Source organism: Lissotriton vulgaris, chromosome 4_1 (genome assembly GCF_964263255.1).
Source record: "Lissotriton vulgaris chromosome 4_1, aLisVul1.2, whole genome shotgun sequence".
In the NCBI taxonomy this organism is placed as follows: domain Eukaryota; kingdom Metazoa; phylum Chordata; class Amphibia; order Caudata; family Salamandridae; genus Lissotriton; species Lissotriton vulgaris.
The window spans coordinates 1,474,525,778-1,474,540,427 of record NC_141691.1 but is presented as its reverse complement, the minus strand read 5'-3'; the positions used below and the strand labels follow the sequence as shown (position 1 = coordinate 1,474,540,427).

Genomic DNA, 14,650 nt, shown 5'->3' with positions numbered 1-14,650 from the left:
CTACTATTTTAGTATATAGTTTGAAGTGCCCCTAGGGCTCTACTGTATATTGTGCAACTTATTGTATGATAATTGAGTATCTTGTTATGTGCTTGTGCCTCTGACCTCATAAAGAGTTCAGAGGGGTTCTGTTAGTAATCCGTACATATATATTTTATATATAACCTGTGTGGTTTCCTTTCATTTGGTATTAAAGGGGTTACATATGGTAAAACAGCCAGCTTCACATGCCCTTTTGAGTTTAGCCTAAGACTGCTTTGTCCATGCTACCACTAGGATAGCTGGTCTATAAGGTTGACTTTACAACCAACACTATAAGGGTGGTTTGGACTGATACAGGGTGCCCACTAGAATAGTGGACATCACATATCAGGCCAACTTCTCACACTGACTATCAGGAGATGGATGAAGAGGGGGACTGGGAGGGGTCTGAGGACCCTCTGGCACTGCAGTGCCAGTTGAGCCAGGACTGGGTAGACGAGCTGGGGGAGGACAGTGGTCTGGACACTGGATTTGTCGCCCCTCCTACCGTGGCTACGGAGGAGGGGGCTGCTTACAGAGTGGTGTTGACTAGGGCAGAAAAGGCCTTGGCTCTTGAGCTCCCGGTCGCGGCCGTGAGGACTAACCACCTCACTGAGGTGCTCAAACCGCAGGCAAGTTCCTCTGAGCCTCTCCTGCCGTTTAATGTCCATAATGTCAAGATGGCCGCCGGGTAGGAGCTCTCGGTAAGAGCTCCAGTGCTGGGGATCCCATTCTTCGGTTTTATCCCCATTTAGCTCCGAGCTGCACCGTGCAAAGCTACACAAAAGTAACTGGAACAAGTAACTGGATTTGCTTACCTGCCTGAACGAAAACTGTTGAGGATCCCCGACTTGCCTGGAGGCTGAGACTCGCAGGAGAAGACAGAGCCGTTCCCGCCTTCCTCTTCGGACCCTGGGCTCCCCGCTGACCAGTTTGCGGAGCCCGATAAGGATGCCTGCTGCCTAGAGCCCGCTGTGGATGACTGGTGGACCGAGCGGAGTCAGTGGTTGCCTACGGGACATCACTGAAGTGGACCCGGACCAGGATCACTGCTTGCACCTGAAGTACAACGGAAACCCCACTGCGGAACGGTCCTGCCCGCCTGTAACTACTGCCGAGACCCCCGGTGTCCCGCTCACGCTGGGAGCTGTGCACCCTGTCCCGCCCGCTGAGATCTGTGCCTGGCTGCTACCTCCGGGACTGATTCCTGCGACATCGGAGGAAGTAGGCGCCCGCGGTCGTGGAGGCAGAGGAGGTGAGAGGCATGGCGGACTAGCCGAACGCGGGCGAGCGAGGGCGTCCCCACCCGTTGGGCTCTACGCCTGGCTGCTCGCTGCGAGCTGAGTCCGACACATCACGGCGACGCCGGAGAAGGCGGACAGTGTAGGTGGCGGGCGGAGTCGACCCTGCATTTCATCTTTTTGCAAACCTGGGCACTAGTGGAGAACAGTTCTTGCCAGCTCTCCCCAAGCCTGAGGATTCCCCAATAAAGGAGACGTGGAAATTGAGACGGCCCCCTACTGCCCGGCTGGGCAGGGGATCTGCAGGAAAGGGCCTCCCCCCTTCCCCCCTCCCAGTTGAACATCGAAAACGGATCAACCGGCTGTTGAAGCGTCCCCGGTGTGCCTTATTTTGCGTGTCTGGGCGGCCACTGCGCAGCTCTGCTCTGGAGATGCCTGACTTGGAAGCAGCGTTAGTGCAGCCTGACGACCCAGAAGGTAACTGAACTATTTCAAAACATTTTTCAATATAGACTCATGCTGGTTTTTCACTTTCTGCCCGGAAATCTTTTTTTTTCTGCACGCAAAACTACTGATTTAAACTCTCATGCCGGTCTTTCATTTTATGCCCGGAATGCGCTGTAGGCTATGCATTTTCGCGGGCTTTGCGGTCTCCTCACTCACCATTTGCCAATATGGCTGGGGCCATAAACTGGAGTCATAAATCGCCCTCCTGCCCAACAGTTGACCATGAGGCTTCATACCAACGCGGTCAGGGATCAGCAAAGCAGAGATAAGACTCCCTCCCAGCAAGCTAGGAACTGGGCTTGTTCATATAGAAACTGAAACTGTCCTCCCCTGCTCTAAAAGCAACAACACCAAAAAGAGGACTATCATCTCGATCTCTCCTATTTGGTGGCCATCTTGGGCTAGACTCTCTCTCGCTTTGGCAGCCATCATGGACTAGTCATTCCCACTACCTGAACATACCCTAAGAACTGGCCTTTTAGACCAATCTCCTCTACCACAGGCTTTACATTGCTCTGTATCTAAATCTTCATGCGATTGAGTGTCTGCCTTTTGTTGCAGTATTATACTTTTGCTGGTATTTTGTACATTTGTATAACCTGCACCCATTTTCACTTCTCCCTCACCGGTGGTGCACTGATCGCTACCTCATATTTTACCAGGTGCTCACTAGTGTCATAGTTGTCTATTGTAGCCTTTTGCTTGCACTTATACTGGTTCCAGTATTTCTTTAGTATTTTATTCCTATTTGTCTACTGTATATTTTGTAAGCTGCACCCATCTCACTTTTATCCCTATTATGCACTGATTGCTACCTCATATATTTGGTTCATATTTTGTTCATTCTTGTAAGCTGCACCCAATCACTTTCTATTCCTGGATACACCGACGCTACCTCCTACATTCTGGTTATTTTTGGCCATTCACCAGTGTCACTTTGGTTCCATTTAATTGATTGCTACCTCATATATCTTGTACATTTTTTGTAAGCTGCACCCACTCACTGTTTTTTCCTGGACTGCACCGATTGCTACCTCCTATATTTTTGGCTATTTTTGGCCACTCACTAATGTCACTCTTGTGCTATGTAACCTACAATTGACAGTTGTTCTTTGCATATGTGTATTACTATCGTTCTCCCTCCCATACCCACCTATACAGCCATCCCAGCATGGATCTCATCGGCAAGCACACATATAGAATCAACTACCCATCCACTCTCACCAAAAAATCTGCTAAACGCTTTAAACACAACTTCCTAAGATCCCACTCTGAAACACCTTTTGCCGACACCTACTTCTCACCGGTCAATGGAGCCCTGAACATTGATATCATCTTCCACACCTCACGCAGAGCTCAATGGAGAAAAACGTTCCTTACCCTACTCACCGTCTCCACCACCAGGAAAACCGCTCATGGCCTAACTCTCTCCATCACACCATCCCAACTCTTCCCTGGCAAAATCACCATTACTATCTAAAATAACGGGATTGTCCTAATTCAATCCACAGACAAGAACCTGGAACTACTAGACAACCTGTTCCCCAAGTTCAAAGAACACCTTTCCAAGCTGCGGACCTCCACCCATAACTCCTTCAGCACGATCACTCCTGACGTCACAGCCCTCACCCACAACCCGTCTAACCTAGCTCAGCATCAGATTGACACGCACCTCACCTCTACCCCCAGCACCCTAGGCAATCACCCACCTGCTGATACCACCCCACATTCCTCAATCACAGTCACAAACCTCTCCCCCTCTTACACTAGCTGCCCCTCTAACACTAACCCTTTGACCCCCACACATACCACTCCCATTCCTCTCTCCCCGGACATAACAACCCCCACCCACAACACTAACCCTTTGACCCCCACACATACCACTCCCATTCCTCTCTACCCGGACATAACAACCTCCACCCACAACCCCTCCACCCTAGATCAGCACCAGAACGACACACATAACGACAAATCCCAACCTTTGTTCCCCCACACTCTCAGTCCCCACTACCACCCGCTAATTAACCACGCAGAGCACACCACACCTATTATTATAACTCCCCCTCCCCACGACAGGACCATTCCCAACCCCATTCCCCCCCCCCCATTCTCAGCCCTCACTACCCTTCAGGCTCCCCCATCACCACCAACATACACTCCACTTCCACCCCGCTCTCTCCGCCCGCTACCAATGCCGCTACCAATGCCCTCCTCTACGCCACCAACCTCCTCCGTACCTCATCCACTCCCATCGCTCCCATACACTCTCTCCTCCCTAACACCATCCCGTACGCCGACACCACGGAGCCCTGCGTGAACACCAACTCACCCCCCCCACTCGAACGATAATCCCCAGGTCAGCCACTCACCCACGACTCCCACCCCCAGCACTCACACTTATCCCACGCTGGACAAGATTATGTCCTCCCTCCTACAGCTCAAAGAAGACATTCACACCATCAAAGAAGACGTTCACACTATCAAAGAGCTACTCATCACACCCCCCAGACTCACCTCACTCACCACCACACCCCCTCTCAACTTGCTCTCCACCCGTTCCTTATAACGCTTCCAAGCTACATCCTTCACACAGGACCGCGACCCACGCCCACAATCGCAACAACCGCACCCGTCGCACACACTGGACAGCGAACCCTGCCTGCTATCGCAACAACCGCCCCCGTCGCACATGCAACCCTCTTTCGGATCTCAACACTCTCACCCTCCTCCGCTCCTACGACCCAGCTGCCCTAAACCACCCAACCGCCTCGCACCTCCCCATTCCCACGATACACTCAAATCCCAGTAGACCCTCCACACTAAACAGACTCTCCGTCGCGATTAACCTTAGGAAAGTCCCCCTCTCTCTAGTACCCTCTACCTCCCCTGACACACCCCGATTCAAATGCACTCTCCTAAACTGCAGATCGGCTTCTAGACAGTCCTCCGCCATCGCTGACCTAATCCTAACATTGGACCTCGACCTAATCATCTTGACTGAAACCTGGCTAACCGAATCCTCTACACCTATAATGGACATTCTGGTTCCCCCCAACTACCACATCATTAGGCTTGACAGGTCTGGCAAGATAGGTGGTGGAATTGCATGCATATACAGGAACAATCTTTCTGTTCTGAAAATCTCCGCATCGTCCCTACCCTCCCCAACTTCTTACGAATGCATCTGCTTCGATATTATCAGTGAGGGTAAACCGATATGCACTCTTCACGGCATTTACCACCCACCCAGAGACAACCTCTCCTTCGTCCAACAAATCATGGACATGATTTCAACCAACGCCGGACGACAGCCCACCCAAATATACCTTGGTGACTTCAACCTCCACTGGAACGATTACAATGATGCGGTGGTAAATAGTCTTAAAAACGTCCTCGACGCCCTGGACCTCACCCAAATATGCAACAGCCCGACCCACGAGAAAGGCTCTATCCTCGACCTTATCATCGCCAAAGAGGACGCTATCCAACTTGAGTCTATCCAACCATGTGACTGGTCAGACCATCATATTGTCACATTCTTCATCAATGAAAAAGTCAAACTCAACAACGGGTCAATCCTCCAGACCTAAAGTCTGGAAAAGAGATCTGAAAAAACTCAACCCATACTCCCTACCCCCGAACAGCCGCGACCTCCTGCTCCCTACTACGGGCGCTACAGATGTCCAATCCTTGACTGACCACTATCTCAACGCCATGACCTCAATAATTGAGGCGGCTCCCATGCAGCTAAAAAGAGTCTCCGCTAAAATCTCCAATCCATGGTACGACGGGAGTCTCAATGAAGATAGACGAGCCATGCGAATGGCAGAGCGCACCTGGAGAACAGCTCCCTCTGCACTGCACCTGAAAATCCTGAAGAAAAAGAGAAACGCCTACTTCAGGAAAATAAAGCGCTCAAAAGCAAACTTCTTCAGCCTCCAGCTCGACCAAGCAAAAAACCGTCCAAGAAAACTGTTTGAGCTAATCAGAACACAAGCCAAGGAACAACCCCAACCTCTAAGTACTGTATGCGAAGCACCCTCCGGTGAAGACTTCGCCGCTTTCTTTACCCAAAAAACTGACAACATAAAGAGTGATCTCCGCACTGACGCAAGCCTCTTCGCCACACCCAACTGCATAACACCCACTGAACCAAAAAACAATGCTACATGGTCTTCCTTTGAAACCTACTCCAAAGAAGAAATAGGCAAACTGCTCAGCACCTTGAAACCTTCCAATCACCTCACGGATCCCCTCCCTGCTAACGCTGTCAAAGATTTCTCTCCATTGCTCCTTCCACTCTGGACTAAAATTATCAACAGCTCGCTCCAACAAGGAACCATCCCAGACTCCCTCAAAGTTGGACAAGTCACACCTTTACTAATGAAACCTACCGCCGACCCATCCGACCTAAACAACTACCGCCCCATTACCAATATTCCCACTCTCGCCAAACTATTGGAAAAATGCGCACAACTACAACTGACTAAACACATTGATCAGTTTGATCTCCTCAACCCTCATCAATCAGGCTTCCGAGCAGGACACAGTACTGAAACTGCTATAACTCACATAATTGACGACGCCCTTCAAATCCTAGATCAAAATGATACCTGCCTCCTCATCCTTCTTGATCTCTCTTCAGCATTCGACACTGTTAAACATGAGAATTTACTCGAACTTTTGAACACAAGAATGGATATATCCGGGACTGTTCTCAAGTGGTTCACCTCCTTTTTACACAACAGATCACAGAAATTCAAGAGTAACAACCTGATGTCCTCGCCAATACCTGTTTCGTTAGGCGTCCCCCAAGGATCTTCCCTATCACCAACTTTGTTCAACCTAGTTATGGAACCTCTCACCACCTTGCTACAAGCATCCAATGTACTTTTCCACATGTACGCAGATGATACCCAACTATATCTCAAATTACAATCCCCCAATGACATTTTACTCCTGAACTCAACGATCAGAAGCACCCAATCCTGGCTTGCTGATAATCATCTCAAACTCAATGCTCTGAAAACAGAATTCCTTCTGATCTCACCTCCCGCGAAGATCTCTACCACTCAAACCTGGCTTAAACAGCTAACTGCACTCAATGTCAAACCCACCATAGTGGATTCAGCAAAATCTCTAGGCATAACTCTCGACTCCAATCTCAACATGCAGCAGCATATCAGCAAGGCTACCAAGGGAGCGAACTTCCAAATCAATACCTTGAGGAAACTTAAACCCTTCCTGCCAGCCAAAGACTTCCAAACTGCAGTAAAAACACTAGTAATCCCGCGAATTGAATACGGCAGCATCGCCCTCTGCGGTCTTCCGTTAACGACTACTGCACCCTTAAGAGCATCTCTAAACGCTGCAGCGAGACTCATCACTGGGTCAAAAAAACACTCGCATATCTCCCCTGACTTGAAATCCTTGAACTGGCTGCCTTTTGAAGCCAGAATACATGTGAAAATCGCCTGCATGACACACAAGGCTGTACACCTGAGCTCTCCCGGATACCTCACTCAGAAACTGTCAATCTGTGGCGGCTCTAGAAACACTAGAGGCACTAACAATCTTCTGCTGAAACCTCGTAGATTCCGGAAGGAAAAAACTTATAAACGCTCTTTCTCAGGAATGGCACCCAGGATCTGGAACTCACTCCCTCCTGAAACCAGGCTCATCTCCTCCATCACACTTTTTAAGAAAGAATTAAAAGCTATTCTCATGGCCAAATACACTTGACCTATTAATGTGGATCTGTAAGACTCTGCACCGATATGTATTATTTTGCTCGATCCCTACGACTATGTGTTTTACCTGTATTATTGACTTACCTGACTATCTATGCACACATTTATTTGTAATACTTGCATTTTTTGATGTACCTGCTCCACTTTACTCCCTAATGACCTGCTTTTCACTCGCTTGTTGGTATTCCCTGCTTTGTAAAGCGCTCTGATATCTGCAAAGATCTTGTTCGCGCTATATAAAACTTTCAAAATAAATAAAAATAAATAAATATAAAAGCCCTCACTGACGTTCTGCTGGCCACCTGGTCCAAGCCCTCTACAGGCCTCCCTGTAGATCTGAACGTGACCCAACGCCACCGCCCGGCCCCAGGCGACCTCTGCTTTCTGTCCACCCACCCCACCCCTGAGAGTCTGGTTATCCAGGCCTCAACGTCCCAGACCGCATTCCCGACCGCTCCTCTGGATCGGGAATCCAAAAGGTACGATCAGTTTGGGAAGAAACTGTTCTCCTCAATGAGTTTGGGGTTGCGGTCTGTCAACACCGCCTGCATTTTGGGCACGCTCTGTGGGATACGGTTGTGGAAGTGCTGCCATAGTTCCCGGCGGAGGTCCAGAAAAGCTTGCCCAGGTCCTAGCAGAGGGACGGGACGCAGCACGCTATTCCATTTGGTGTGGACTCGATACCACAGACTCGCTGGGCAGGGCCATTGCGACGACGGTGGCGGTTCGCAGTCACGCCTGGCTGAGGTCCGACAACTTTTCGGGGGATGTCCAAGCCACCCTTATGGACATGCCCTTTGATGGCCGCCGCCTCTTTGGCGACAAGGCGGACAGTGCGCTGGAGTGTTTCAAGGACTCCAGGGCTACGGCCAAGTCCTTGGGCCTCGGCCAACGCCAGCAAACTTCTGCCTTTCATCCCTTTTGTGGCCAAGGAAGGGGCTCATCCACACGTTCTGCTAGCCACAGGCCGCAGAACCTACCTCAACGCGGACGTGGTGACTGCCTTGGCGATGCAGGGGGACACCAACAAGGTCAGTCCACATCCGTAGCATCTGCCTCAAAATCCTCTTAGTCCGAGTTTTCATGCCCATTCGACGCCAGTGGGGGGCGGGGTTCGCCATCACCTCCTCGACTGGCGCTCCATCACATCGGATAGGTGGGTGCTGCAAATTGTCCGAAGGGGCTACTCCCTCCCCTTCGAGGCGACCCGTCCAGCCATGCCACCACAGTACCTCCGCATGTCAGGGGATCACTTGCAACTTCTGCAGGAGGAGGTTACGGCCCTCTTGGCCAAGGGGGCCGTCGAGCGGGTTCCTGGGCCAGAAGTAGGACGTGGTTGCTATTCTAACTACTTTCTGGTACCCAAGAAGGGCAAAGGAGGCCTACGCCCTATCTTGGACCTACGGAGCATCAACGGCTTCCTCCAGAAGGAGAAGTTCAAGATGCTGACTTTGGCTCAGGTCCTAGCTGCCCTGGACCCAGAAGACTGGATGGTAGCGTTGGACTTGCAGGACGCGTATTTCCATATCCCTATCCTGCCGGCCCACCGGCGTTACCTGCGGTTCACGGTAGGCCCGAGCACTTCAGTTTACCGGGCTCCCCTTCGGCCTTACCAACGCCCCACGGGTGTTCACGAAAGTGATGGCGGTGGTCGCAGCTCATCTGCGCAGATTAGGGGTTTCAGTCTTCCCCTATTTCGACGATTGGTTGTTGAGGGAGGGCTTGCCCCAGACAGTCGTCTCCCACCTCCAGACTACGGCCGACCTCCTGCACTCGCTGGGGTTCTCCATCAACGTGCCGAAGTCACACCTGTGCCCCTCTCGGCGCAGTTTCGGGTTTATCCTCCCGAACAGTGGGTTTCTGGATATTCAGGCTCTGATTCTGATCTTTCAGCCTTTATCCCGAGTTTCGTTCAGGTTGACGCTGCAGCTCCTGGGGCTGATGGCCTCCTGCATCCTTCTGGTGCATCACGCCAGGTGGCAGATGCGGGCTCTGCAGTGGGACCTGAAGTTTCAGTGGGCACAACATCTGGGCAACCTCTCCGACCACGTCCGGATCTCGGAGGGCACTGCAAGGCAGTTGCAGTGGTGGCTCACGAACCGCGATTGGGTCAGCGGCAGATCTCTCTCACTACCCCAACCGGAGAATGTAATGTAGTGGTGACGGATGCGCCCCTCCTGGGTTGGGGGGGCCACGTGGGAGAGAGGGAGATCAGAGGCCTCTGGTCTCTGGCGGAGTCCTGGCTCCACATCAACCTTCTGGAGCTGAGGGCGATCCGGCTTGCACTGAAGGCATACCTTCCTTCTGTCCGGGGAAGTGTAGTGCAGGTGTTCACGGACAACACCACCGCCATGTGGTACTGCAACAAACGGGGTGGGGTGGGGTCGTGGACCCTCTGTCAGGAGGCTCTGTGCCTCTGGACATGGCTGGAACACCAGGGCGTCACCCTGGTGTTTCAACACCTGGCAGACAAACTCAGCCTCCGGTGCATGATGGCTCACGAATGGCGTCCGAACTCGGACGTGGTGCAAGGCCTCTTTCAGCAGTGGGGAGAACTTTGGTTAGATCTATTCGCCACCGAAGAGAATGCGCCATGTCATCAGTTCGTCGCGAGTGGAGCTACGGGCTGTTGTACGCCTTTCCACCTATACCAATTCTGCCCAGAGTGCTGAAGAAGATCAGGCGCAACCGGGCCCAAGTCATACTTGTGGCTCCGGACTGGGCACAAAGATACTGGTATCCCGAGCTACTCAGCATGTCTGTCGATCCCCCGATTTGTCTGCCTCCTAAGGAGGACCTTCTGTCGCAGCAGCAGGGGACGGTCCTCCACCCGAACCTGTCCAGCCTCCACCTCCATGCGTGGAGATTGAGCGGTGGCAGTTGAGGCCATTTGACTTGCCTCCTGAAGTCCGAGATGTGATTCTGGCAGCCAGACGGCCCTCCACAAAATTGGTATACGCCTGCAGGTGGAACAAATTTGTGGCATGGTGCCCAGCAAAGGCTGTGGATCTACTTTCTGCCACCCTTTCAGAAGTTTTTCTCTTTCTTCTTTCTCTTGCCCAGCAGGGGTCTGCTCTGGGCACCATCAAGGGCTACCTCTCCGCCATTTCAGCCTTCTTGAGACTTCCTGATCACCCTTCTCTTTTCAAGTACCCTGTTGTAAATAGATTCTTGAAACTCATCACGCACATGTTTCCTCCTAGTCCTTTCGTGATGCCTCAGTGAGACTTCAACCTTGTTCTAACCTATCTGATGTGCACTCCCTTCGAGCCACTTCATAACTGTCCTCTTCATCTTCTGACCTAAAACTGCATTCCTGGTTGCCATCACCTCTGCCAGGAGAGTGAGTGACCTCCAGGCTCTATCTTCTAAGCTTCCTTTCCTTTCTGTCCAACCGGACAAAATTGTCTTAAAAACTCGTCCTTCTTTCCTGCCCAAGGTGGTTACGGCCTTTCACATCGGACAGTCCATCACCTTGCCCACCTTCTTTCCGCCTCCGCATCCTTCAAAGGAGGAAGAGAGACTCCACAGCCTGGACCCAAAACGTGTTCTCTCCTTCTACCTAGATCGCACACGCCAGTTCCGGGTGGACGACCAGCTCTTTGTTGGTTACCTGGGCGCAAAGAAGGGACGGGTAGTGCACAAACGAACCATCTCTCGTGGGTCGTCTTGTGCATCAGGGTCTGTTACTCCTTGGCTAGAAAGGAGCCTCCTGTTGGGCTGAGGGCCTATTCCACTCCGGCCACGGCGAATACTACTGCCCTGGGTCGGGGAGTCCCCTTGCAGGACATCTGTCAGGAAGCTACGTGGGCCTCGCCGCACACGTTTGCTAGACTCTTCTGCCTGGACAGCCAAGTCCGGAGAGATGTTTTTTTCGGCCGTTCCGTTCTCCAGGACTTTCTGGTGTGATCTTTGTTCGCAGACCCATCACCGGGGTTGGTATTGCTGGGGTATCTATTCTAAGGTAAGGAATTTAACACTAACCTGTTTCTTTCAGATGCACAACTTACTTACCTTCGGTGATGATATATCTGTAAGAAACAGTAGTTAGTGTTAGATTCCTTACCGCCCCACCCATACTCCCCATTCTGCGAACCGATATCAAGGTATTTCCCTTTGAGGGCCCTAGTTTCATGGCTCCAGTGTCGGTCTCTGGCATGGCTCTGCTTTCCTGGCACGGAAAGCTATGTACAAGAACTGACGTCAGCGCGCGAGGGTGGCGTCTAAGTACTCCGACGTCATCCCGGCGGTCACGCCGGCGATGAGGAACGCGGAGCCGCAGAAGACGCCTACCGGCGTGCAGGGGTACTGCTACGCAAAACTTTCCAGATCCAGTTTGACGCTCGGGGATATTCTAAGGTAAGGAATCTAACACTAACTACTGTTTCTTACAGATATATCGTTACCGAAGGTAAGTAACTTGTGCAACACAGTGCATTAAAGAACCATCTTTATGCTGGATAGTCTCCAGCATAAAAATGGGCCATGCATTAACTAAGAAGCAGCCTCTTGAAGGATTGAGGGCTCATTCCACACGAACCAAGGCAGGTACTACTGCTGCATTACTCAGATTGTCTGTCCTGTATATGTGTCAGGCTGCAAAATGTCCATCAGTGCACACGGTTGCAAAGCACTTTTGCCTTGATAGTCAGGTCTGGCTGGATTGGCATTTTTCCAATTCAATTCTGCAAGACTTTTTGTTTTGAGCTATTCCACAGACCCACCACTGAGGGAGGTACTGCTATGGTATTTCTTAATCAGGTTAGGAATCTATGATTAGAAGTATCTGTTAGAAGCTGGCTTGGTATATGATGCACACTTATGTAAGTGGGCACCCTGCACTAATCCAGACAACTCTTATGGTTATTTTAGTGGTCTTGAACATTCCTAAAAAGCTCTCTAAGTGGTAGCTGTGGAGGGCAGCCTTCTGGCTTAGTCCAGAAGGAGTGTAAAGCAGCTTGCTTCACTAGAACATAATCTTATTGGATTAGATTAAGTGAAGAAGAACCACACAGTGTATTTATAAAAATATGTATTTATTATAAGACAATCACTAACACATACAAATGTCTCCTAGCTGTAGATAAATACAATGCACACAATACTTTTCAATAGAAACAGATAAGTAGCACGAATACATATTGGTTGCAAGGTGGAGACCAAATCATATACTAAAATAGTGGTATGCGAACCACAGCTTGAGTCAAGACTATACCTAGAAGACGTAGAAGTGCCAGGGACCCAAGGAACCACCCAAGGTAAATAACCAGGAACTTCGTTTAAACAAAATAGAATCCACTCAGAAGGTGGTAGTGATCCCTAAAGTGATGGGGAGCACACAGTGTTGTTTAAATACCCCTCACACACCAACAGGCCCCTTGGTGTCCTGCTTCATCATCGGGGCCTTCGCACCCCTCTACGGGATGCGGCGTGCTGCGACTCACGGATACGTAGGAGCACTGATAGTGAACTATGTGTTTGTGTGTGTGAGAGGGAGTGTGAGTGGTGAGGTGAAAAGAGTGAAGGTTAAAAAATACCTGGCTCGTAGGAAAAAATATTTATTATGTCCTTGGCTGGTATTGTTAAAAGGGTGCAATGTGAGGTTGACAATTATACGTATTAGGGTATATCAACCTCTATAAAATGCGTTGACATGTTTCGGAGTACAGCGACTCCTTCTTCAGGACGAGGATATGCAGGAATATCCTCACCTTACTCACATGGATATGGAATGTAAAAGTGTATTTTACCAAAAAACACTAGGTGAAATGTACCTATAGGTGTAGAAATGCGGATAAGCTCTGTTGCGCCCAATTGGCGTTTGAAGAACCTGTGGGGTGAAAAACATAATAAACATCACAGTCGGACGTCCAGGAACAGGGAAAAAAAATTCCAGTTATGTGAGGGTAAAAATTGACCCCTGGTGTGCCTATTCTATGTGTACCTCAGTACCATCTACTAGGGACTGATAATGATGCACCAGTGTCAAATCTAGGATGTACCTAAGTACTTACCATACCAGTTTAGGGGAGAAAGCACAGAGACTGGAGTCCTGATTAGCAGGATCCCAGTCAGACTAGTCAGAAAACTTCATAGCACCAGGCAAAAAGTGGCGGTAACCATGCAGACGGATCCTAAAGTATCCATTAGAAAAACACGTTATTGACCTTTTGTAATGCTCATCTGGCAGATCCTCTATCTAGCTGCAGATTCCTCACCAACCATTGTGTGGAATCTGCACTTTTTGCACCTAAAAAAGGACCCAAACTAATGATCCCCTAACAGGTCAAGCCAATTTGCCTATTGACTCTGTCTGAGAACGTGGACAAGAATTAGAAAGTGTCTGACATCTGCTCGCCTGGTTGATATTTATATGCAGCCCTGCTCATCACTTCCGAAGCAGAATGACGTCGGTGCGGAGGTGCTCAACACCACTTTACCATATGCTGGAGATCTGCTCATGCATCTGATGCCTGGGGTAATATTGACAGGTGAGGAATCTGTGGTTAGATATAGTATGCACTAAAAAGAGCATTACTGAAGGTGAGTAACTTGCTCACTGAGGCTAAGTTCCCACTAATAAGGGAACATGTAAGAGATTAATGATACTAAGATTGTTTTCTCTTTCTGCAAAATATCTAAGAAAGAAATATGCAAAAAGAAATTGTAGTCTGTAGAACCATAAAGCAACATCTAGGCAGACGTTTCCCATTATGCCTACAACTTCAGAGGCAGTGTTTCTTATTTTTTACATGGGATGTCTGCCAACCAGTCCTTACATTTTCTACAATACTGGTATTTTATTTGCAGTTTATTATGGGTATGTCCGTTGGTGAAATAATTCTTATCTTAATTGTTCATCTTGAAAAGCCATAAGAACCTTAACATACCATATCAAAAACTTTATATTTTTCTTGGTTTCTTTTAGGAAATTACAGTTGAGATGAAGTTTAAGCAGGATTCCCAGGTCACTCTTTACAGACGCTATAGACATGGAGACCTGCCAGATATCCAGATTGAATATAGCAGTTTAATTGCTCCTCTTCAGGCCCTGGCACAGGTTTGTTTTTCTGTTCTGATACATCATCTTTTTTTAAAAAGAAATGTATGCACACGTTAAATGAGCTGGGT

General features: G+C 49.7%; 1 protein-coding gene across 1 annotated transcript in view; it reads left to right on the top strand.

Moving 5' to 3' along the window:
- Positions 1 to 14,650, top strand: part of PRKDC (protein kinase, DNA-activated, catalytic subunit) — a 2,818,033-nt gene that overhangs the window by 1,710,030 nt on the left and 1,093,353 nt on the right. Inside the window, exon 61 of the mRNA XM_086965729.1 lies at positions 14,448 to 14,579. Coding sequence (XP_086821855.1) covers positions 14,448 to 14,579 — 132 coding nt within the window. The remainder of the gene's footprint in view (positions 1 to 14,447; positions 14,580 to 14,650) is intronic.